General features: G+C 31.8%; 2 protein-coding genes across 2 annotated transcripts; both read left to right on the top strand.

Annotated features, from left to right (window-relative positions):
- The first annotated feature begins 19,498 nt into the window (after positions 1-19,498).
- Positions 19,499-22,943, top strand: LOC127266010 (uncharacterized). The gene is made up of 5 exons (XM_051296075.1): positions 19,499-19,703; positions 19,892-20,034; positions 20,767-20,896; positions 21,702-21,893; positions 22,422-22,943. The coding sequence occupies exons 1-5, from the start codon at positions 19,542-19,544 to the stop codon at positions 22,629-22,631; spliced, it is 837 nt and encodes a 278-aa protein (XP_051152032.1). The 5' UTR covers positions 19,499-19,541; the 3' UTR covers positions 22,632-22,943.
- An 820-nt stretch (positions 22,944-23,763) lies between these two features.
- LOC127266171 (glutamate receptor 3.4-like) lies at positions 23,764-24,404 on the top strand. The gene is made up of 2 exons (XM_051296334.1): positions 23,764-24,004; positions 24,103-24,404. The coding sequence occupies exons 1-2, from the start codon at positions 23,779-23,781 to the stop codon at positions 24,123-24,125; spliced, it is 249 nt and encodes an 82-aa protein (XP_051152291.1). The 5' UTR covers positions 23,764-23,778; the 3' UTR covers positions 24,126-24,404.
- The last annotated feature ends 2,185 nt before the right edge of the window (positions 24,405-26,589 follow it).

The raw sequence follows: 26,589 nt of genomic DNA, 5'->3' as shown, positions 1-26,589 counted from the left end.
TTGAACTCCGTCCTATTGTTGAAACACATTCCAGTCTCAAATTTCGAACTAAACAAGTCAACCTCACGGAAAGTGATGTATTTGCTCAGGCCAGCCCGGTCCTCATTAAATGCAATCAAATTCCCATTTCTTCGTCACTTCCAACAACAGCCACTTCATTGCCATCGCCATCGTTGTCACTCACATTCAGATCACCCCAATCAGGTAAAACATCCAACTCACCATGCACAATTTCATTATTTTCCCCTTTTGAAACATCATCTCCAATATCCAAATCAAAGGAGCATATCTCCTCCTCATCATCAATGACATTTGAAGGCCCCTTTTGACCATCCACCGTCAAACTAACACAACCGACCTCCTCACAACTACCCACATGACCCCCTCCCTCATCTATCGAGTCAATAGACTCTGAAAATAAAATATCTTCCTCTGCAACACTATCGCTCTCCATCACATAGTCACTATCTTCATTTGACAGTATTTCATCATTGTCTTCTACCAAACATCCTCCAAGAAAAAACTCATATTTTGACCAACTCCTAAATCCATTGTCTCCCTCACATATTCAACAACATGGACATCGTCTATTACAGCTTGGAAATAGCCGTCTTTAAAAATGAAAAATGTATACTCGGATTGCCTTTTAAATCCATAACTAGTAGCACAAGAATGCAATGTTGCCAGGGTAATGGTCTTTAAGGTAAAATCTTTAAATGTTCTCATATACCATCCAACATACTTATGAGAAGGCATTTGAAATATATTACCTCCACAGTAGATATTCACACCTAGTTCCGGCGGTTGAGGGACACCCATGTCGCCTCATCGAGCTAAAATACAAACAAATCCAAAATTTGAAAACAAAATCACCAACAACTTAAAATACCTAAGTAAGTTATTAAATTCGAACACAACAATCTATTAAAAAAATGACTGTAAACCCATTGGAAACCCAAAACATAAAATTCGAACACAACAATCTATTAAAAAAATGGCTGTAAACCCATTGCAAACCCAAAACATAAAATTCGAACACAAAAATCAACTTTAAAACTTTCAAACCGGACAATTGGGTGAATGATTATATATGAATGAACTATTAAGCCTCTCGAAAATTTTCAAAATTTGGATTTTTTGGCAGATTTGTTACATTTTTTTGAAGATTTTCTAAACCCTAAACAAATTAAAGGAAGGGAAATAGAGCTGCTAACGCGGGGGAGAAGAAGTTATCCGCTGGCAGCTCCTTGGACGGCGGCAGCAGCGTCGATTTTGGAGACGACGTTGAGAGAAAAATTGCGACGGGAGTGTTCTAGGGCAAACGAGTGTGGTTGGGACTTGAGAGAGGAAATGGGTGTGTTCATTCATGTGTTTATTCAAGGCATGAATTAATTTTACACTCTGGTCCAATTGGACCAAAGTCAACACAACCATATTTAATTAGAGAATTTTTTAAAAAATCTACGTGGCGCTGATGTGGCGTCGACATGGCAATGACATGTCAGCCACATTAGTGCCATGTCAGCACCGGCGCACCAGCATGGCGAATGCGGCGCCGAATGACCTTTTTAGCGAAATTTTTTTATTTACGGGACTATTTTTATACATGGTCCACTTAAAGTCTTAGAATGATAAAGAAGGTCAGATACGGGACTAAAAAATCCAAGTAAATAATGTACTATAAAATTAATTTTGTCGCTAAAATATTTTTGCTATAAAATTCTTTTTTCATAGCAAAATACAAAATTATTTTTCATAGCTAAAACCATTAGGCTAAAAAAATCTTGCATATTTTGTTGCTAAAACTCTTTTGTTATGCATTTTATTTTTATAGCAAAATAGTTTTAGCTATTTTCGTAGTTATATCTCTTTTCTTAATTTTTATTGTAAAAAACTTATTTTTCGTTATGAAGTCATATTTGTTGCCAAAGACATTTACTAACGCAGTATAGGCGACGAAATGAGTTTTGTCTCAAAAATATTTTTACTTTAAATTTATTACCTTTTGCTACGAAATTTTTTGTAACTAAACTTCAACTTTTTTGTAGTGTGACTTGACCTAATCAACATGATAACAGGATCGGAATGTAATATTGTAAACCAAATTAATTTAAAAATGAACATGATAGATAATTAAAAAAACACAATAGGAATAAAAGTAATGCAATAAAAATAAAATTTATATATAAAAATGTATGATAATTTTCTATATGGAATTCCCCTGCATTTCTTTAAATTAAAAGACTCAAATTTTGAACATAATATTATAATATAATACTCGAAATCAAAATATATATATAGTATTATTATATAATATTCAAAACTATATTTATTAAAAACATACATTGTATACAATTAAAAAACATGCATTGTATTATTTTTTTATTTATTTTCATTCTTTTTTTACTTTTTGCATCACAATATGAATAGATAACCAATTAGTTGAAACTAAAAAGAATACGTAATAATAAAAATAATAAAATTAATATAAAAAGAATACTATAGTTAATTTTCACATAATAAAGTTTAACATTTTAAAAACTAAATATAAAATTTTTACTATAAGAAGTTCAATATATATTGATAGAAAAACGCAATCACCTAGCAAGAATATAAAAAATGATAACGAATTATATGTGAAAATAAAATATGAAAGAGATACAACAATTTTTAAATGTAAAAAATTCTTTCAGAGGAGAAATTACGGATTGTTCAGACCTAAGAAAATCTTATACAATCTATGAAGGAAAAAAAAAAAAAAAAAATTGTCCTCTCAATTTGAAGGGAACTTATGTTTAAAAATGATTAATTATCTTATCGTCCTCTATTTCTTGATAAATAAAAGTGAAATCTAATATTTTTTTTTTTAATTCATAATATGATTTTTGTTGATGAATGAAAATAAATGAATACTTTTATATGCTCATATACACTACAAAAAAAAATTATTTTTGTAACAAAACTTTTTTGTCTTTAAATCTATTTTTTTCGTTACTAATGACATAGAGACGGAATTAGGAATGAAATTACGTTAGCTACGTGAACTTTAGTGACGGAATTCCGTTACAAATATATTTATTTTTTTGTAGTGATATATTGATAAATATGATGTTTCTATTGGGCCATAAAATAGTTTAATTAAATCTAAATATTCATTAAATAAAAATTAAATTTTAAATATAAATCTATATAAATCAATCAATCAACATTTTCAAAAATAAAATTAAGAAAATTAGTGTTGTGCAAAGTCGGTCATACAACCTCTTTCAAATATATATATATATATGATCAACGGTTCATATTAATTCATCAGGGCATGGATCAACAACTGATCCGGTCAAGTCAGCATGGTGCTGACCTGATCAACATATGCTATAGGGGTGACTAGCATATATTTATACACATCTCAATATATTTATAATATAATATATATATTATACTCCCTCCGTCCCAAAAGAAGTGTCTTATTGAGAGTTGGCAAGGGAATTAAGGAATAATAGTATTTAATTGAAAGTGAGTATAAAATAGAATATAAATGACTAAAATACCCTTGCTTTTTGAAGGATTTTAAAGAGTATGTTAGAGTAATAATTATGGGTAGTATGAAAAAGTAGGAATAATTTTGTTATAAAGTGGGGACCAGGGCTACTAAATAAGGAAACAAGACAATTGTTTTTGAACGGACGAAAATGAAAAAACAAGACAAATCTTTTGGGACGGAGGGAGTATTATAATTCTACATATGTTATCTTATAAAACAGCATATGTTGAGATATGTATAAACATATGCTTATACTTATATAATATAGGCTGATCCGGTGAAATATAGTACAATGTTAATTTGGCCGGATTAACACGATCAATAGCCTCAGCATGGTGTATCACCTAATCGCCGCTGAAAAAAAAAAAAAAAAAGATATATCCATTATGTATTTTGTGATAAAAAAAAAAATTTTGTCAGATAGAAAATCATGTTGGTTATATAAAAACAATAATTTTTTTTTTTTTTAATGGTTGATTTTTTATAAATGAACTCCGTCGTGTAAAAGTAAATTTATTTAGTTTGGATACGACTTTTAATAAATTATGTATTTTTCAAAATTTTATAATAAAAAGGTAAAAACATGATTAAAAATAATTAAAAAATACTATCATTTTTTTTCTGCTAAAAAATAAGTTGATTTTTTATGACAAGCAAATAAAAATAAATATTTTTCTATGACAAATAAAGTATACGTTATGTTAGTTTGTGTATATATTATTTTTTTTTTTATAATATTTATATCAAAAAAGAGTTGTGAAAATATATTACCCTTACCTTTTAATGTCAAATAATGATGTGATGGTAATGTAAGAATATTTTAAAAAAATTTAAGTCATTATTATAATAATATAAAAAAACGTATAAGATTAATCTGATGGAAAGAGTATAATTTTATTTTATAAAATATTATTTAAATTAAAATTTAAATGAAAAATTCAAATTCAAAACTTTAATAAAAAAATAAAAAAAATTAGTATGCAGAGGAAAAACATGGATTACTTTTTTTAAAGGTAAAACATATTTTTGGTCCATTTTATTCACTAATGTGTCAATTTTAGTCCATTTATTTTTAAATGACAATTTTGCTTTTTTATTCAATAATCCGTCAATTTTAGTCCATCTATTTTAAAATGACAATTTTAATCATTTATTCATTTGAATATTTTGGTTTTAGTCCTTAATTATTGTTTTCTTTAAAACTTAATAAGAATAATATACATTTTTTTATTCATTCTATTCATATCCGTATCAATTTAATTCTTATGTTACTAAAATGACGCTTTTAGTCCATTTTATTTTATTTTTGTTAATTTTAGTAATTTTATTCTTAAAATGATAATTTAGACTCTTATCAATTAATATCATTTAGATTTTATTCATAATTATCTTTTTTTTTTTAAGTTCATATATGTACTTAGCATATGCATTATCATCTAGACATACTATTTTTAAAAAATCATTTCATAAAAAATACTCTCCTTATAGTACCTATCAACAAAAAATATATATCATCACATTTAATATCATGTTTCTAACAAAAAAAAAAAACTCTTTTGTTTTCGTACACCAATAATTTAATTATGACAAACAACTTGCAACTATACTATTTAGACAAATGGTTTTTAAATTGGTGTGAAGATGTTTGAAAAAATAATATAAATTGATTTAAATTTTAAAGAATGAAAATCATACACTACATCTATCATAAAAAAATAGACTCAAACTTTTCGGCATATATTCTTATATGGTGTGTATTTTTTTAAAACGTTTATAGTAAAAAAAAATAATAGTATAATTTTTAATTAAAATAAAAATAATCATTTTTTTAGATGAAAAATAAAAAGAATAATGATAATATTTTTAGGTCACGAAGGCAGTATAATAATATTTGTTTGTTGTACAACAATTGAATACGTAGCGTTTTGTTGGCATATACGTGTACTAGGTATGGATGTTTGTAATTGGCTAAAAGAATCTATATATATGTATAGCTTGGTGTCCTTGAAAATAGATATCAATTTGGTCCTATTTACAACTTTCTATCTCGCTTCTCATTAATTACACTACTACTACATATCATATATATATATATATATATTAATATATAGATAGTGCCTTATATGCACACATATATATATATATAATATATATACTTAGTGCACACATACATATACAACACATACATACACATATATTATATATCCTTACTAACTTATATTATTATTATATAACATTATTAGTAATTTTTAAAGGAAAAATAATCAAAGACTAAAATTGAGGTATTCAAATGAATAAAGGAGATAAAATTGGCATTTTAAAATGGAAAAACTAAAATTGATACATTAAGTGAATAAAAGGGACAAAAAATGTCATTTAAAAAATAAAATAACTAAAATTGACACATTGTAAATAAAATAGACAAAAAATTGTATTTTACCCTTATTTGTTTAGAATATAGTATATGTTTTTGTATATTGGTAATTAAAAATTGGAAAAAAAAAATGCAATTCTAATTCTAATATGAGACGAATTCATGCAAATTTGATGATTTTGGTTACAATCTTAGGGTGGGTTTGTTAGAAGGATTTTGAGAATTTATACTATTCACGTAATTTTTTTTTTTAAAATATCAAATCAAATATTTATTTTGTATTTTTTCAAAATATCATATAAATACTTATTTATATCACATCATACAACTATTCTCATTCAATTTCTTTTACTATTAATATCTCAATCCAAAATTCAAACCTCCAATCAATATGGTATGTAGCTTTTGAAAAAAAAAAAAATGTAAGTATTTTTAAATTAAAATTATTATTTTGTCAATAATAATAATAAATACTTCTTCTATCCTGCTTAAGGTCTCATTTATCTTTTGCTTTATTGTATTTAACATTATAAATATCGTTATATTTGTATATTTTTTACACAAATGTCATTATAATAGTATTATAAGACACTAATAGAATATTTTTGTCATTTTTTCTTAATTTGTAGTACGTTTTCATATAATAATTAATATTTGAATATAACACGCAAAAAATAAATAAGACCTTTAGAGTCGGATGAAAATAATATAATATAAAAAATAATTTGTATATTAACTTAATCAGAAGTTAAAAACATACTTGTATTTTTTATTTTACTTTATAATATATATTTAAATTATAATGAAATACCAAAATTTTAAAAATTATAGATTTTTAATTATACCACAATTTGAATTTATTAGATATAATTTATTCATATTTAAAGGAAACAAAAATCAAGGACTAAATATTTAAATATGATCAAAATTTATCATTTTAAAAATTAAAAAAAATAAATTAAATTAACATATTAGTGAAACCAAAAATGTATTTTAACTTTTCTTTCATTTTTTCTTTCTTTTTTTTTTTCCCTAGTTTTTTTAAGACAATTTTCAACTTAATTTTGTTATTTTTGCAAGGTTGGTTCTCTCATCCACCGTGTAATTATGGAGTTGTGACCTTTGATCATCTCAACTCACTTGGGTCACTCAAACCCACATTTTACTTTTAAGATGGTGAAGTAGATTTCACATCTCTATTAAGATGGTAATTTTTTTTTTTTTTTTGCATTTTTTATTTTATGTTAAATTAAAAATTAATTAAAATTTATTTAAAAATCATGGTTTTATTATTTTTTTGTAATTTTATTTTATTATTTATAAAACAATTATTTTTATATATTTATATCTTAATTTTATAATTAGTATTAATTTTATTGTATTTATTATATTTAATCAAATGATATTATATAGTATTTTTATTTATATTTTTCATAAATATTACTCCTCAATCCCACTTAATTTGTCCATTTTTTTTATTTCAGTTAGTCACACATAATGTCATTTTTTTAAAAACAAAATATACATTTTAATGATATTTCAAATTCATAATTTATAATTTTTTTTATGTTAATTAAATATCAATCTTAATCTATAATTATTTTTATTAAATTATAATTATTTTATTAATATATTTCGTAATTACATACTAATTGACAATAGCTACCGTGTTTAAATGAGACAAATTAGTTGATACGTATGAATATTTAATAATATTAAAATTTTAAGTTATTTAATTTTAAAAAATTATTATTTTTAGGATGAAATAGTAAAAGTTTTTAATTTAATTTAGTAATATAATATTTAAATTATTTTCAAAATTAAATATATAAAATAATAAAATATTTAATATTATTATAAATTTCAAAAATTATAAAATAAATATATGTAGTAAAATATAAAGAATGTCATGAAATGTACATGTAATAAATTCGTGTATGAATTCTGGATGCTATTTTTTATTTGCCACGATTTATTTACGTAGGTGATATGTATATATTTAATAATATTAAAATTTTAAGTTATTTAATTTTAAAAAATTATTATTTTTAAGATGAAATAATAAAAGTTTTTAATTTAATTTATTAATATAATATTTAAATTATTTTCAAAATTAAATATATAAAATAATAAAATATTTAATATTATTATAAATTTCAAAAATTATAAAATAAATATATGTAGTAAAATATAAAGAATGTCATGAAATGTACATGTAATAAATTCGTGTATGAATTCTGGATGCTACTTTTTATTTGCCACGATTTATTTACGTAGGTGATATGTATGTATTATGTAGTACAATGATCTTCCTTTCAATTGCCTATAAATAAGATTTAAATCAATGAATGAATGAAACTTACCCCCAAAAATCTTCTCTCTCTCTATCTTGTCTTGCTCCACTTAATCTCTCACTTCATTTATTACTCGCATATCTAATACATATATTACTACACTAAAACACACACAGCACATACATATATATAGCATTACATACACACGCCACACACTTACATACACAATATATAAAATAGTGGTTAGCGGTAGAGATATAACACATTATCAGCACGATTATATATTTTATTTTTCGTAAAGTAATATTTTTTATTTTATATGTTTCTTATGTCTAATCTTGCCAAACACGAATTTCTCCCTCTCCTCGTTTCTGGCAAAAATTATATGGCATGAGTTCGTGACGTGAAAATGCATTTAGCATCAATGGGCTTAAAAAATACCATTGCCCGAGATAAAAATTCCCCGAGCCAAGATCGTGCAAGCCATGATCTTTTTGGGCCATCACATCGATGAGACACTGAAAATGCAGTATGTCACACTGGAATCCCCACTTGAATTGTGAGAGAAATTGAAAGAAATATATAATCATTTGAGGCTGACATTGTTGCCAAAGGCACGAAGCGAATGTTAAAGCCTACGGCTTTAGGACTTTAAAACAGTCCAAGAATATAATTCTGCAATGTCTAAAATAACATCACAGTTGCGCCACTGTGGCGAAAATATATCTGAATCTAATATGATGGAGAAAACTTTCTCCACTTTTCATGCCTCTAACATGGTTTTGTAGCAGCAGTATCGCGAAAGAGGCTTCCAGAAATATTCTGAGCTGATCACTTGTCTTTTGCTGGCCGAACAAAATAACATTTTGCTGTTGAAAAATCACGAATCTCGGCCGACAAGTGCAAACCCATTTCTAGAGGCAAATGCAATACAACCGGAAAATCCGGTGCATAGCCGTAGGCACGTCAGAAATCAACGAATTGATCGCGATCGAAATCAGAATCGCGGACGGGGCCGGAAAACGCATATGGTCACAATAATTATCAAAACAGGCCTTGATATGTGTCAAATTGGCCTTATAATGACAGAAGGCCGTACAGACCTCAACAAATGTTCAATACCGGGAGAAACAGAAACAATGACGAGGAATGCACCCGGTGTGGAATCAAAGGTCATTGGACCCATGTTTGTCGCACAGCCAGTCACATGGCTGAACTGTATTGGGCCTCAAAAGAAAGGCAGGGAAGAATTGCCCCCGAAACAAATCACGCGGCCCACGACGACACATTTAACGATGTGATGAATGAACATATCATGCACCTGGATTCCGATGATCTGCTTGACATAGCTGATGATGTTAAATGATAAAATTTTATTGTATCTCTTTTGTTATTTTGATGTTTTCTGCCCTTTTTTGTATTACCCCCTATAATATAAATCTATTTTGATTTGTTACTAATACATGTCTTTTATTATTTCTACCTTTTTGCAAAGATATGGATGCCAAAAGTTTTGGAGCCGATGACAATATATGCCTTATCGACAGTGCTATGACTCACAGCATTCTGAAAAATAAAAGTTATTTCTCCCACCTAAATATGGGAAAGACCACTATTGTTACTATAAGTTGTGCATCGAAGATTGAAGGCTCAGAGAAAGCTAATGTATATCTTCCAAAAGGAACAAAAATGGCAACTGAAAATGCCTTATTCTCGAGCAAAGTTTGAAAGAATTAAAGCTTCAGTGATATTCGGAAATATGGATATCACATTGAAACATTAAATGAGGCAGAAAATGAGTATCTCCTGATTACTCAAATTGTGAATGGCAACAAAATTGTGAAAGAAGAATTGCCATCATTTTTTTCCGACTTATATTACTAAAAAATCAGTGTCATTGAAACATATCACCTAGTATACTAAATGGCTACTAGCGATTTTAAAACTTGGCATGATCGACTTGGGCATCTTGGCAATGTAATGTTGAGGCGAATTGTTGAAAATTCAAATGACCACTCATTGAAAAAGAAAAATATTTTGAGTCCGGATGAATTTTCTTGTGCTACCTGTTCCCAAGGGAAGTTAATAATCAGGTCATCTTCAATAAAGGTTGGATTTGAATCCCCAACTTTTCTGAAAAAAATTCAGGGTGATATTTGTGGACCTATCGATCCACCGTGTGGACCCTTCAAGTATTTTATGGTACTAATTGATGCATTAACGCGATGGTCACACGTATGTCTGTTATCTACTCGCAATCTAGCTTTTGCTAGACTATTTGCACAAATAATTAAATTGCAAGCACAATTTCCAAATCACCTGATAAAGAAAATACGTTTAGATAATGCTAAAAAATATTCATCACATACATTTGATGATTACTGTATGTCAATTGGAATTACTGTGGAACATTCTATTCCCCATATACATACGCAAAATGGCCTAGCTGAATCCCTTATCAAAAGATTACAATTAATTGCTAGACCATTGTTGATGAGGTCTAAACTTCTTGTATCATGTTGGGGACATGCTATATTACATGCAGAAGCCCTCGTAAAAATAAGGCCGACATGTTATCATTGTTATTCTCCTACTCAATTGGTTTTTGGAAAAGTACCAAATATATCTCACCTGCGAATTTTTGGATGTGCCATGTATGTGCCAATTGCGCCACCTCAATGCACGAAAATGAGACCTCAAAGAATGTTGGTATATATATCGGGTATGAATCACCCTCGATTGCAAAATATCTTGAACCAACAACGGGTGATTTATTTACTGCAAGATTTTCAGACTGTCACTTTGATGAATCTCATTTCCCGACATTATGGGGAGATAGTAACCAACTGAAAAAAGAAATTTTGTGGAAAATACCACTTGAATTTGATCATCGTACGAAACATAGTGAACTTGAAGTTCAAAGAATTGTGCATTTGCAGAAAATTGTAAATCAATTGCCTAATGCTTTTAATGATGCTACTAGAGTTACAAAATCATACATTGCAGCAGCAAATGCACCCGCTAAAATAAATATCCCATGAGGGAATGTGCCGAGTGCTAATGAACATACTGCCCGCGTAAAACGTGGTAGACCGTTGGGTTCCAAGGATAAGAATTCATGAAAAAAGAAAATTGTTAATATTGGTGAAGAGATCAACAATGATCAGATACCTGAAAAAGTCAGTACAACCCCTGAAGAGGTTCATACTAAAAATTCTGATGAAAGTGATGATGAACTTATTGAAACTTCCGTTAACTATACCACCAGTGGAAAATATTGAAACAGGAAGAAACCAAATATTGATAATGCATTTGCATATTCTGTAGCACTCGATATAATGAAAGATGACGAGGATTATGAACCAAAATCAGTTGATGAATGTCGGCAAAGAGATGATTGGGCAAATTGGAAAGACGCAATTCGGTCTAAATTGGACTCATTGAAAAAATGGCAAATATTCGGCCCTATAGTCCAAACACCTGAAAATGTGAAACCTGTTGGTTACAGATAGGTGTTTGTGAGAAAAAGAAATGAAAATAACGATATCACAAGATATAAAGCAAGGCTTGTAGCCTAAGGTTTTTCCCAGAAACTAGGCATTGATTTTGAAGAAACATATTCGCCGGTCATGAATGGAATAACATTCAGGTATTTGGTGAGCCTGACAGTATGCGAAAATCTTGATATGCGATTAATAGATGTGGTTACTGCCTATCTTTACGGCTCCTTAGACAATGACGTTTACATCAAAATCCCATAAAGGATTAACAAAACTGAATCATTCAAATCAAAGCTAAAAGAATCATATTCTATCAAATTGCAAAAATCTTTGTATGGGCTCAAGCAATCAGACCGAATGTGGTACAGTCGTCTCAACGAAATCTTAACAAAAGAAGGTTACATAAATGACCCTATCTGTCCATGTGTTTTCATAAAGAAAAATGGGTCAGAATTTGTAATCATCGTTGTATATGTTGATGATTTCAATTTAATTGGAACTCCTAATGAAATCCAAAAAGCTGTTGAATATTTGAAAAATGAGTTTGAGATTAAAGATTTTAGAAAAACCAAAATTTTCCTTATACCAATCAAATTATACCAAAAGGGTATTGAAACAATTTATGATGGATAAGCCACATCCGCTAAGTACCCCAATGATCGTCAGAGCACTCAATCAAATAAAGGATCCATTTAGACCAAAAGAGGAAAACGAAGAAACACTTGGCCCACAAGTGCCATATCGAAGTGCTTTAGGTGCATTGATGTATCTTGCTAATAGCACCCGACCTGACATATCATTTTCTATAAATGTATTGGCAAGATTCAGTTCATCGCCTACTCGACGACATTGGAATGGAATTAAACACATTTTTCGCTATCTCCAAGGAACAATTGATCTCGGGTTATTTTACTCGAAAGATTCTCGACATAATTGATTGGTTTTGCTGATGCAAGATATTTATCTGATCCTCATAAAGTCAAGTCTCAAACTGGCTATATATTCACTTGTGGAGAAATAGTAATCTCCTGGAAATCCATGAAACAAACTTTAACTGCAACTTCTTCAAATCATGCTGAAATATTGGCAATACATGAAGTTAGTCAAGAATGTGTTTAGTTGAGGTCAATGGCTCAACATATTCTGAAAAATTGCGGGTTAATACCCAACGATAAAATTCCCCCGACTACATTGTATGAAGATAATAGGGCTTGTATAGCCCAATGGTGTTACATTAAATGAGATAGAACAAAACATATTTCACCAAAATGCTTTTTCACTTATGATCTACAACATAATTGTAAAAATAATGTGCAACAAATTCGATCAGATAATAATTTGACGAATATATTAACCAAGGCATTAATGGCTGCAACTTTTGGAAAATTGGTGAAGAAAATTGGAATGCGTCGGTTCAGAGATCTTAAATAATGCTCATATCAGGGGGAGCAAATAAATACAAGAATGTTGTACTTTTTTTCCTTCACTGAATTTTTTTTTTCCCACTGGGTTTTTTTTTCTAGTAAGGTTTTAACGAGACACATTTTTTGTATTAAAGCATCCAAGGGGGAGTGTCATGAAATGTACAAGTAATAAATTCGTGTATGAATTTTGGATGCTACTTTTTATTTGCCACGATTTACCTACGTAGATGATATATATATATTATGTAGTACAATGATCTTCCTTTCAATTGCCTATAAATAAGACTTGAATCAATGAATGGAAATTACCCCAGAAATCTTCTCTCTCTCTCTCTCGTGTCTTGCTCAACTCAATCTCTCACTTTATTTATTACTCACATATCTAATACATATTACATATACATATATTACTACACTAAAACACACGCAGCACATACATATATATAGCATTACATACACACGCCACACACTTATATCTGTATATATTTATATACACAATATATATAATATTATATACAATATATAAAATAGTGATTAGCGGTAGAAATAATTAATATTTGTATTGGTTAATCCTATATTAATATTACAACAAAGAAAATATTATTTTGATTTTGGGAAAATAAAGGATATGATTAGGGCATGATTGGAAAACTGCAAAAATACAGGATAATTGGAGATACTTACTCTGGAAAATTTTTTTAAAAAAAAATTTATGGGTTGGATATAGTATGATTGATTAGGTAAAGTGAGTGTCGTCGTTTTGGTGATCAGATTACTCTACTTGCTCGAGTGATCCAAGTAGCATAGTGCAGTGAGCAGTGCAGTGCAGTGTGGTACTATTTATACCATCCCATTCGGGTTGGGATAACCAGTGCATGATTGTTTTTTTTTTTTTTGTTAAAAATCAAAATCTAATTAATTTACCAGATATTTGCACAATAGCCCCTATCATTTCCCTCCCAATTCTTCCATTTATTTTTCTATGTTCTGCAAATCGATTTTACCATCAGACCCAAATCCTTCTCTGATCTACATTCTCCAAATCGACTTCACCTTCCGACCCAATCCATCCGCCGCCAAGAGAACTACAACATGTAATATTTTTTTTTTCTTTTCCACTCTTCTTGTTTTTCTTCCCACTCTTCCCACTAAAGAGTTTTTTTTTTTTTTTTTATTTTTGTTTTTATTATACGGTATCTATACACCTTAACACAACACAAAAGAGTTTTTTTTCTATTAGTATTACTATTATTATTTAATTTGCATACAATCTCTTCAGATGGGATAGAAAAATAATCAATAATAATTTTTAAAAATAGTGGAATATTTTAGCAAGTGTTCGATGAATGTCCGCAGAGGATTTGAAATGTAGTCTTGTATTTGATCTTTAATAAAGTCCATAGAATTTTGAAGTTAAGACTTTACTTTTCTCTAAATTTCTGTAGTAGTGTTATTTCAGTCGAATTTGTTCACCCCATCTTCTCTATGGATTATTATTGATTTTTATTGGCATTTTGTGCAAAAGTGGATCGGTTGATATTTTAGTTTTTTGTTGTGATAAATTATTAGTCTTTTTTAAATGATGTTGGCTGAATTTTTAAATGATGTTTGTTTGAATTTTTAAATTACAGATAATGGAGATTGACGAGTCAGACATAAATAAATCTTCTTCTTCACGTAGATTGGACTTTACGAATATGGAAAATGATGATCAACCATATAATCATCATATTTCTATCGAAGCAAACCTCAGATTGGAAAGGAATTTGACAATGAAGAAGACGCTTATCAGTTTTACTTAGCATATGCCAGGAAAACAGGTTTTGGCATAAAAAGGCATAAAATGCATGGAGATCGAACAGGAAGGATAAAATTTAGAATGTTTTCTTGCAGTGCCGAAGGTACAAGGGGGGAAGATAAAAGAAATAATAATATAAGAGCTCCTCGGGCAATAACAAGATTCGGGTGTAAGGCAATGATGAGAATTCGATTGAAAGATAATAAGAAATACGAAGTGTTTGAGTTTATTTCTCAACACACTCATCAGCTCACTAGTCCTCAGAAGACTCATTTTATCCCATCGCATAAGAGGATAGACGAGGTCCATGCTGCATAGATTGAAATAGCCGAACATGTGGGACTTGCTCCAAAAGTCTCACATGATTTAATGGTTAAGGAAGCCAGTAGTCGGGATAACTTGGGATTTACAAGGCAAGACATTAAAAATTACTTGCGATCGAAGAGGACAAAGTACATGGAGGTGGGAGATACTGAAGGGGTGTTAGAATATTTGCAAGGGATGCAAAGTAGAGACTCAAATTTCTCGTATTCTATTCAAGTGGATGAAGATGGTATGATTACAAACATATTTTGGGCTGATGGGAGAATGCGAGCAGATTATATTGATTTTGGAGATGTAGTTTCTTTCAACACTACGTATAGAAAGATTAGGGAAAATCCTCCGTTGGCATTGTTTGTTGGTGTTAATTACCACAAAAAAACAGTGGTTTTTGGTGCAGCACTTTTATACGACGAGACTATTCCCTCATTTCAGTGGTTATTTGACACATTCGCTAGCACTATGTATGGAAGAAAACCGACTACCATTTTGACAGATCAAGATCAAGAAATGGCAAATGCATTGCCTTCGAGGTGGCCTGAGACTCATCACAGGTTTTTTATTATGCATAAATAGTTTAATAAACATAAAGTTTTACTTTTGTAACATATAGATACTTTTTCGTAGAATAATTCCGTAATTTGTTTTGTTTTGTAGGCTATGTATTTGACATATTTATCAAAATGCTGCCACACATTTGAGTGGTGTCTTCTTTGAGCATAAAAACTTTGCGCATGATTTTCGGAGATGTATTTACGATTTTGATGAAGAGGGTGAGTTTTTGCATGAATGGAATAAAATTTTGGTGCAATATAATTTGATGGAAAATGCATGGTTGAGAAAGTTATTTAAAGTGAAAGAAAAATGGGTTTTGGTATATGGTCGTCAATTCTTTTGTGTTGATATTACGACACAACACAGTGAAAGTATTAATAGTGTCGTTAAGAGATATGTCAGTTCAAAGAAAAATTTGAGGCTATTTTTTGATAAGTTTGAAAATCTGATCGAATCTCGTCGATATGCACAGTTGCAGGCCGATTTTAAAGCAAGTACCAGTGCACCTATTCTCTCAATGCCAACTCAGCTCTTAAGACACGCCGCGAGTGTGTATACCCCAAAAGTATTTAAAATTTTTCAGAAGGAATTGGGGAAAGCGTATGATTGTGTAAGTGTTGTTACTAGAACACATGAAAGCATTACAGAATATCAGGTTAGCTATCTTGAGACTTCGAGGTACCACTTTGTCAAATATGATTCATTAGATGGGACAATTGCATGCAGCTGCAAGAAATTTGATTTTTCTGGGATATTATGTTCTCATGGACTAAAAAGTCTCACCAAAAATGAAGTTTTTAAGATCCCCGGTCAATATATATTAAAGAGGTGGACAAAAAATACAAGGATAGGTGTTTCGCATAGTGGAATGCATTGCGATGACCACGTTACGGATGACCGAAAAAAAAAAGTTAAGTTTCCACTATAAGGATTTGAGTCTATTATGCAACAAACTGACATCAATGGCTTCAGAAAGCAAGGAATCATATGAGTTTACTAGAGATACAGTGTTGAGGACGGCTGAAAAAGTGAGTGAACAACTATATCGCCGAAAAGAGCATTCATCATCTATGAAGGAGATTGATAATGCTGGTATGAATAAAGAAGAAAATACTTATGTGAAAGGTATAAAGAACAAGGCAAAGATATGTTCGGGTAAAAGGCCAAAAAGTGCATTGGAAAAAAACACGGTAAGGAAGAAAAAACAATCTGAAGTTCGAGGACATGAATATTTAACAGAAACCCAGGTACGGACTATTTACTATAATGTCAAAGTCTTTATTTACTCAAAAAAGATTATGCTAAATTTATTTGCTCTGCAGACAAGCATTAATGAGGCATATTTACCTGATAGCATTCCATTGCAACCTTATCAGATCCCTTCACAAGTTCAATTTTATTTCAAAACTTTTATAAAAAAATTATTTGCTCTTGCTTTGTTTGGAAAAAAAAAATTCATATTTGATTTGTAATATTTTTATATTTTTTTTCCAACTTTCTTATATCACAGTAGTTAATTCAATACCAAACATATCATCTCTTTACCACAGTGAACCATCTTATTCAATGAAATTCACCAAGTTGCTTGAGGTATCTTTTTATGATGATATGTGTTTCCATTAAAAATGAATTAATTTACTACCTTTTTTATTTAACCATTTTATCGTTCATTGACGTAGGTTCAGTCATCGCGTATCGGTGGTGAAAGCAGTGATTATCATCATATGTAGTACCTGAGTTCAGATATCGAATTATATGGTGCTTCGAACTGAGAATAAGAGATCAGATTTTATTTGTCCATCTTTAACACTAAGGGATTATGTAAACATATTACATGGCATTTTAATATTTAATTCTGACTTTTCTGCCACTAGCTTTTTTGAAGAAATCTTGTTTTACAAATATGTATCTACTTCTATTAGATTTATAATTGCCATTAACTTTAAAACTTGCAAAAATATTTTATTTATTAGTTAGCCTTCTTGTTATGAATTACTATTCAATATTATTAAACTATATATTTATAAGTGGGTGGAGACATGTAGTTCTATATAGATGGAATATGTACAGTGAAGTATAAGGGTGAAATAATCAAACTATCAACTACTTACAAAACAAAGTTTTGTTCATTGGGACAGGATGCAGAGAAAGAAGAATACATATTGTGTCATAGCCTATTTTGTAAAGTATTCTTGGTTTTCTTAAGCTTCAGTATATAACTTCTGCTCAAATTCAATTATTCATATATACTTGTTGGAAATTGCAACTAATACACATCACATGTCAAACAAAATGAGAAATGATTGATTGTAAGTAGGGTTTTATAACAATAATGAGAACTTAAATTTTATTATTTGGTGGGGAATTGATGAATGAGATATATCATAATCATCATCATAATAATAAATAAATAATGAGTTTTATATACCATTACTCTGGGCATTCCCAGGAAATCAAGTCAAAAGGCGAAGACAAAATATCCTAACAAAAGTTCCAAACCAAAGTTCCAAATAAATTAGAATAAAAAGCTAGCGGTTAACAAAAAATATAGACAAAATCCCACACCACATAATTCAAAAAGTGAAGAGCTTGTAGGTTTGAATTTCAAAAGTCCGGAAGCTAAAATCAATGGTCTAGCGCCCCCCCTCCCGAACAGAAGCCGAGTAAGGCTTGTGGGAAACGAAAGCCCCTGTTCGTCTATGACTGTCTGTTGTACCTGTGGACAATCATCTTTTGGTTGGTCGAAAGTTGGACTAGCTTGACATTCACACACAAACCAATTTACATACATGTTTAACAATAAGTTACAAAATAAAATTTTTATACACATTTATACACAATCCAATTAGATATCGTGTCAACCATAAAACACATTACAAGATTATCACACACAACCCAATTATATACATTCACAACCATAAAACACAATACAAAATTATTGCACTAAAACCAATTTACATACATGTTTAACTATTAAATACAATACAAATTTTTTACGCACAATCCAATTACTTACAGTGTCAACCATAAAACACATTACAAAATTATCACACATCCCAATTATATACATTCACAAACATAAAGCACAATACAAAACTATCACACACAAACCAATTCATATACACATTCTTAACCATAAAGCACCAATAGAAAGTTCTCAGATTGTATTTGGTATATGAAATCCACGTTCTTACTGGTGTTCAACACGAACAAAGCATTTTTGAGTCAACGAGAGAGGTAAATAAAGCTATACTGTAAACAAAAAAAATATCATACCAAAGTAGCAAATTGATTTCTCATTATAAACTAAAATAATGCAAATAGAGATTTTTATAAAAGCGCAACAAGATAAATATATAAATATATATTATCTCCAAAACATTTAAATAATAAATTACAAAAAAAGAATTCATAAAAATACATCTAAGATATATAAATATATATTATTTTCAAAAAATTCAATAAAATATAATCTACCATAAATTGGACAGGAAGGCGCAGAGAAAGAAGATAAATTGAGAGTTTATGAAATAGTAAGATAGGTAAAAAATAAATTATTACAGGGACTATTGTGTAAATATTTGGTAAATTAATTAGATTTTAATTTTTAATCAAATAAAAAAAATATAAACAAATAAGTCCATATGCGCTTAGTTTTGATCGGGTGAACCGGTTAAATTGGGTGAATTTGGACCGACGATCCCAACCCATACCATTCCCATCCCATCCCATCCATGTTCACGGGAAGCCTCCGCCTCCGCCTCCTCCTCCATTCCGCTTCATGTCTCGCTAGAGCAACCCGTTCCCCTCACTTCCTCACTCCACCTCGAGCCATGGCAACCCACTCTGCTGCCGCTTCCCCATTCAAGAAGATTGAGATTCACAGAGGCGACACGGTACCGTAAAAAACCATTGCTTCATTTCATTTTCTGTTTTTCTACATTAAACTTTCCGTTTTGTGATTGTGGGTAATGTTTAACAGTAAATACTTACTTGATGCAATTCCATGCCCTTTTCCGGTTTTGCTATGATTAACTTTATTCGACTTTGATTTGCCATTGGGTGTGTGAATTCATGGGCACAGAAATTTGATGCCTACGTGATCGGGAAAGAGAACGCTCCTGGTATTGTCGTCCTTCAGGAATGGTGGGGTGTTGACTATGAGATCAAGAATCATGCTCAGAAGATTTCGCAGTTTGATTCGGGCTACAAGACATTGATTCCAGAGTAAGAATAGGCAACAAACTTTACCTTTCGGGGCTCTGCACTTATTCCTGTCATATCATATGCATTTCTTATTGCTGACATATTTACATATTTGAGTTATAATTTACATTAGGTTTCTATTATTTACATTAATTGTTATTATTCTATTATTTTTAGACTTTGCTTCCAATTATAAATGTGTGACTGTAATTGCATTGAGAGTTGCTTATGACTCTAACCCTGGTTTATATAACATCATTTGATTTTGAAGAGGAATGTTGGATATTTTAGATATCTTGATTATGGTTTATATTAGGTTTTTATTTAATATTGACAAAATTGTCCGTAACTCTCCGGTGGTTTCAAAACTTACCGTACATTCCCTTTACTTTGAAAATTGTATATCACCTCTTATACTTAAAATATGTTGCATGAAGCCTCTATGTGGTTTTGAAATTTAGCGCAAATCTTCACTCTACTTTAAAAAATTGCATGCTCCCTTATGTTTTAGAAAATGTTGCATGAAACTCCTTGCATGAAAAAAATATAGATAGGAAATCATCTTCTCATCACACAAGGAAGTTTCATGACGGTGGAGTTTCATGTAACGTTTTTTAAAGTATAAGAGCAATTTTTAAAGTATAAGGAGATTTTAGGTTGAATCTTGAAACCACGTAGGAGTTACGAGCAATTTTACCTTTATTATTATTTGAATATATCCAATCTAATAATGTTTCTTGCGAATGAAATCAGCTTGTACCGTGGTAAGGTCGGCTTGGATGCTGCAGAAGCACAACATTTAATGGACGGTCTTGATTGGCCCGGCGCCGTCAAGGATATTGAAGCTTCCGTCAATTGGCTCAAGGCAAATGGTTCGAACAAGGTTGGTGATTTGCTCACATCCCAAACTTCTCTTTTTTCTTGATGATTGGTAGTAAGTGAGTTGTAATGCACAAAAAACCTTCTGCAATATAATTAGAGTGTTGCTAATTCTTTTTTCTTCCACCCAAGTCCTCCCCAGCTTTTCTTTTTTGTTATAGCATACAACATTTGTTGGGGGTTGGCACGATAGGCTCTTCTCTATGTATTGTCTGAAGTTGAAGAATTTGTATTTCAAGCATGCCCTTTTGCACCCGTTTTTATATCTAAAGAAGTTCATGTTCTCCTATTTTAATTTGTTGACTTTGTATAATATATGGTGATGCAATTTGATTTTTTTTTTTTTTTTTTTTTTTTTTTGGCTGTGTTTGTGTTTTGTGTTTGCATCGTGGTTTGATATGATGGTTTATAAGAATGTGTAGTTATACTATGTTTTTTAAAATGGTGGGATTCCATAGTAACCAAATAGAAAAAAGTTGCTAAAAAAACAGAGTTTGAGTTTATTTTTTCCCTTCTATAATCTATTTGCTAAAATAGATTGGTGTGACGTCCCACTGCATCAGTTTTTATTTCTAGAAAACTGTTCTCTGATTTTATTTTGTTAACTTTGTATATATGGAGATGTAATTTGATGTTTTTCCCTTCAATGCCGTTATGGAATATGCTAAAAAAGATTGGTGTTACGTCCCACTGCATAAGTTTTTATTTCTAGAAAACTTTTCTCTGATTTTATTTTGTTAACTCTGTACATATGGAGATGCACTTTGATATTTTTTATTTCAATGCGCTGATGAAATTTGCTGAAATAGGTTGGTGTGACGGGATACTGCATGGGCGGTGCTCTTGCAATTGCGAGTTCTGTCTTGGTTCCTGGGGTCGATGCTGTTGTTGGCTTCTATGGTGTCCCTTCGCCACAGCTTGCGGATCCTGCAAATGCCAAAACACCTGTGCAGGCTCACTTTGGCGAACTCGATAAGATTGCTGGATTCTCAGACATACAGGTACGACAAAAAGATATGGATATGCTCCCCATTGTCCACTATATATTCATTTACTTTTGCTACATAGTTTAAGAAATATTAACATTTTATGTTCGGTAGATAGTGTTTAAGGGTGTACTAACTAAAATGCCTGTGGAAGTACAATTGATAAATGGTAAAATAAGATTAAAATAAGATAGTGGTATGTTGTTAATTTTTAAGTTGAACTGTAATGATAATTTTGGATCTGGTTCTTTTTAATTTGGATTTGGTTTGGAGGTTTGATTTTTTTATTTAAATAATGTTTGAAATGATGTTTTGTGAAATGATAAAATGTATCTTTATTGGAAAATATAGTCTGAAGAGTAAAAAAATGGACAAAACTAAAAGGAAACAAACCTTATTATTGTGTAGGGATCACATTTACTAAATTAAAATATGGACATATTGATTGTGGGAAACTTGAATACATTGACTGCGGATAGAGGGAGTATATATACCTTGTTCATAATATGTATGTGTCAACAACAATTTAAAATATGCATGCAGACTGGGAAAGCTTTAGAAGAGAAGCTGAAAGCCTCGAGAGTTCCCCATGAAGTATACTTTTATCCTAAAGTTGGACATGCATTCATGAACCAGTCGCCCGAGGGAGTGCAGAGGAGGAAGACCATGGGAATGGATGCTGAAGATGATTCTGCAGTTGAGCTTGCTTGGACTCGATTCAGATCTTGGATGAGTCGCTACTTGTCTGCGTGAGCTATGTATGTATGCACGTATATCTATGTGGCCCTCCTTTTGTCTATAGAGTAAATAAACATGGCTCCGGTTTGTTTGGTAGTTGCATTGCACTAACAGGCTTGGCGTGGTGTGGATTGTTTGTGATCTGTGGAGTGGAGTCTTTCTTTGTGGTATTAATTGTCAGCATGTTGTTTTCTTATGGGATTTCATGTTTTCTAACATGTTGGCTGATGATGATTGATGCTGGTCGCCATTGATGAAGATCCATACGGTTGTGTGTAGTTTAACTTTTTGTTTCTCCCCAATAATAATAATTTAATATCTTTCTTATTTTTTTTCCTTATGTTGTTTTGATTGACCTTTCTTGAGTTGAATTTGGCTTTATTTTCTCCCATTGTTAACTCACTGCCGACATATCCTGAAAGAATGTACTGTGTATCGTCCAAATACACAATATATGTATGTATTATTGCAATTGGTTTCTTTGACAGGCAGTGAGTTAAAAGTAACCATTCCACAAGCGAAATCTCTCTCCCTCACTTCCACCAAAAGTAATGTGTAGTAAGTGAAATCAGGCGACAAAGAATCATTCTTGTCCTAGCTTGCAATCTAGCCTTTTTTAACCCACTCCTTGCTGTCTGTCATTGTTTTCATTCTAGTGTTCAAGCTTGAGATTGTCAATTTTGACCACATTTACTTTGTACATTCACCCCAACCAACAAGTTTCAGTTATATATATATATATATATATTTGAGTAAATGGTTGATGATGAGATATTCTTTCAATGTGGATATAAATTGTTTCCGCATTGCTGCTGTGGTTCAGCTTGTTACTGTGAATGTAATAGTATTAAGTATTAAGACTTGTGTTTTGGATGGTATCGAAATTTTTGTAGTTTTCTGCTTTGGCAGTGAAATTTGGGGTCTGTGAGGTCACCATTTACACTTCCATTCCATTTCCATTTCCATGGTTGTAGTAGCATCTTCTTCCATTGTTTAAGCTTGCCTGTAATATGGGCTATTGAGGTTTGCCCACCAGGTGTTGGATGAATTGCTGTTGAGTGGTTATGTATTGGTGGTAGGTTAGCCATGGAGGGGAGGGCTTTGTTGTATCTATGAGGGGAGTTTTGGTGTTATTTATGTTTCATGTGGGGTTGGGTTTGCAATGGTTGTGGCTGAGACAGGGGATTCCGGTGGCAGCAATGGTTTTCGTGGGCCGAGAGTGGTGAATGTTGGGGCTTTGTTCACATTGGATTCGGCCATTGGGAGGCCGGCCTTGCCGGCTGCTATCGATGATGTGAATTCGGACACCATCATTCTTAAGGACACAAAGCTCAATCTCATGTTGCAGCAGGACAGTAAGTGCAGTGGATTTTTGGCCAGTGTTGAAGGTAAAGTTGATGATACCCTCGTCGAGTGAGTGAGTGAGTCTGCCATGGAACAATTGCCTTTGTTCCTGAAACTTTTTACATAATTGATTTTTCGACAGGGCATCCTTGTTTGTGTAGCTAGATATCTATGCAGGTGATGGGGAAAGATGTCATTGCCCATTCCATCTCTCCCATCTTCAACGAACTTCATGTGCCGCTCTTATCATTTGGCGCCTCCACCGATCCCACGCTGCAGTATCCCTACTCCTACTCCTACTCCTACTACAGATTGGCTTTCTTCTCTGCCTGCTCGATTCTTCAGCGACATCTTCTTATCCTAGTAAGATTGCTTACTTTACGCAGCCTTACATGGAGTCGGGCCTCGTGTGGAGCAGGTTAAATCGAGCCCATGGTCGTTCCTCAAACCATTTACCTGGCAAATGTGGGGTGTAACTCTGTTTCATCTTTTCAGGTTTAGCTTCTCAAGTCTCAACTATATATGTTATGTTCTTGTCGCACAGTAAGTAGGAAGTAGGATCGTCTGGTGCTGATCCTATGGCTCTTGGTTGTGTTGAATGTTGATCATCAATTCAATCTATACAACAAGACTGACTGACTGAGGGGTTGACCTTTTACCTTTACTTTCTTAGGCATTCCAACGGGAGTCCCATTCCCCGCTTGCTTGCATTGGATTTATCGACTGCGATCTTCCATCTTTCGGAAAAGGCTGAGCTTCAAAGGATACGCGACACGACACGAGATAATGCAATAAATAAAAACAAAAATAGAATCTTTATTTTTATTTTGTCAAATGTAAAGCTATTCCGAATCAATCTCATTAAAAAATAATAATAATAAATAAATAAATAAATCCATAAATCATGTCTATTCGCAATTGTTGATGCAATTTTTCAACAATAAAAAGTAAAATTTGAAAATAGAAATTATCTTCGAATTTGATAAAATAAATGCTTGAGATTAAGAATCTAGACATTGTAGGATACATAAATAAAATAGAAAAATAAAACTAGAGACTGAAAAATTAAGTGGTGATCCCCAACGGCAATTCTTTTGAATTTGATGTCGATTGAAGATGCCTTTCAAGAATAAATCCAAATCCTTAAATATTCCTTCAAGAAAACGTTTCAGAACCGTCGTCTGGTTGGTTACAGCAACCGCCCACCAATTCCTCCTTCATTGACACGTGTCTTTAACCGTCTCACCAACCGCATAACCCAACCGACCAATTCAGAGACTAACTGATCGCTAGACCAAACGAATCCTTGGCCGCCCCACCAAGCGACCACCATCTGGTCTCTTGTCCGACCTCGTATCGTCCGTCTCATTCTTCTTCGCCCGACCTCACTTGGTCCGACCTGCGTAATAACCGTCCTTCTTCGCCCGACTTCCTCTTTCGACCGACCGCCGTATCAGCCGTCCTTCTTCGCCCGACTTCCTCTTTAGACCAACCTCCGTATCAGCCGTCCTCCGTCCGACCTCATTTGGTCCGACCGCGGTCCAACCGACTATGGACCATCCGATCGGCCCAACCGACTACAAACCATCCGACAGCGAACCAACCGACGGCAGACCAACCGATGGCGAACCAACCGACAGCGAACCAACCGACGGCGGACCAACCGACTGCGAACCAACCGATGGCGAACCAACCGACAGCGAATCATCCGACAACGAACCAACCGACCAGCTCTGTTTGCCTTATCTCCTTAGATGGACAACTGGTTCAACAGACTATCCTCTTGACAGACCTCCGCATCTGCCGATACTTCTTCTTTGCCCGACCTTCATCTTGACAGACCTCCGCATCTGCCGATACTTCTTCTTTGCCCGACCTTCGTCTTGACAGACCTCCGCATTTGCCGATACTTCTTCTTTGCCCGACCTTCGTCTTGACAGACCTCCGCGTCTGCCGATACTTCTTCTTTGCTGACCTTATCACGTCCGATCTCTGTGCCCGATCTTGTCCTGTCCGACCTCCGTGTCTGACCTTATTACGTCCGATCTTCCGTGCCTGACCTTGTCCTGTCCGACCTCTGTATCGGCCGATCATTCTTCTTTAAGATCCTGCTACCATTATCATTATTATTATTTTTTGTACATAACAACAATATTTTTAAATTATAGTAATATTAAATATATAATGATATTTCTAAATGCATAATACTTGTGTTTTCAAAATAGTATTATATACTATTGTATTTTATTAAAAATGCATAAAATAAAAGATATTTTATTAAAAAAAATTTGTATCAGTGTAAAGTTATATTTTTCATTCATACTTAATAACAATTACTTATCTTTACTTATCATAAAAATTACATTTTAAAAATTATAAAATTCATATTAGAACATTATATTAATAAAAATAAATAAATAATATAAAAAATCAATAATGTCTTACCTGTTGCGCGGTTAATCAAATATTTCACATATTCTGTGATCACAATGTAATGTAATACAGAAGAAGGGATCGTCTCCACAGGGATTGTGTGATTCACTCTTTCACAGTAAGTAAAAAAGGGGAATTTTCTTTTATTAACTAATGAAGATAACAAAACAATTAAATTAACGGAGAACTAGCTATC

This window comes from Andrographis paniculata, unplaced genomic scaffold (assembly GCF_009805555.1).
Source record: "Andrographis paniculata isolate CXL003 unplaced genomic scaffold, ASM980555v1 Contig74END, whole genome shotgun sequence".
NCBI lineage: Eukaryota > Viridiplantae > Streptophyta > Magnoliopsida > Lamiales > Acanthaceae > Andrographis > Andrographis paniculata.
Note: the sequence above shows the minus strand (reverse complement) of the source record. Positions and strands in the feature narration are given on the sequence as shown.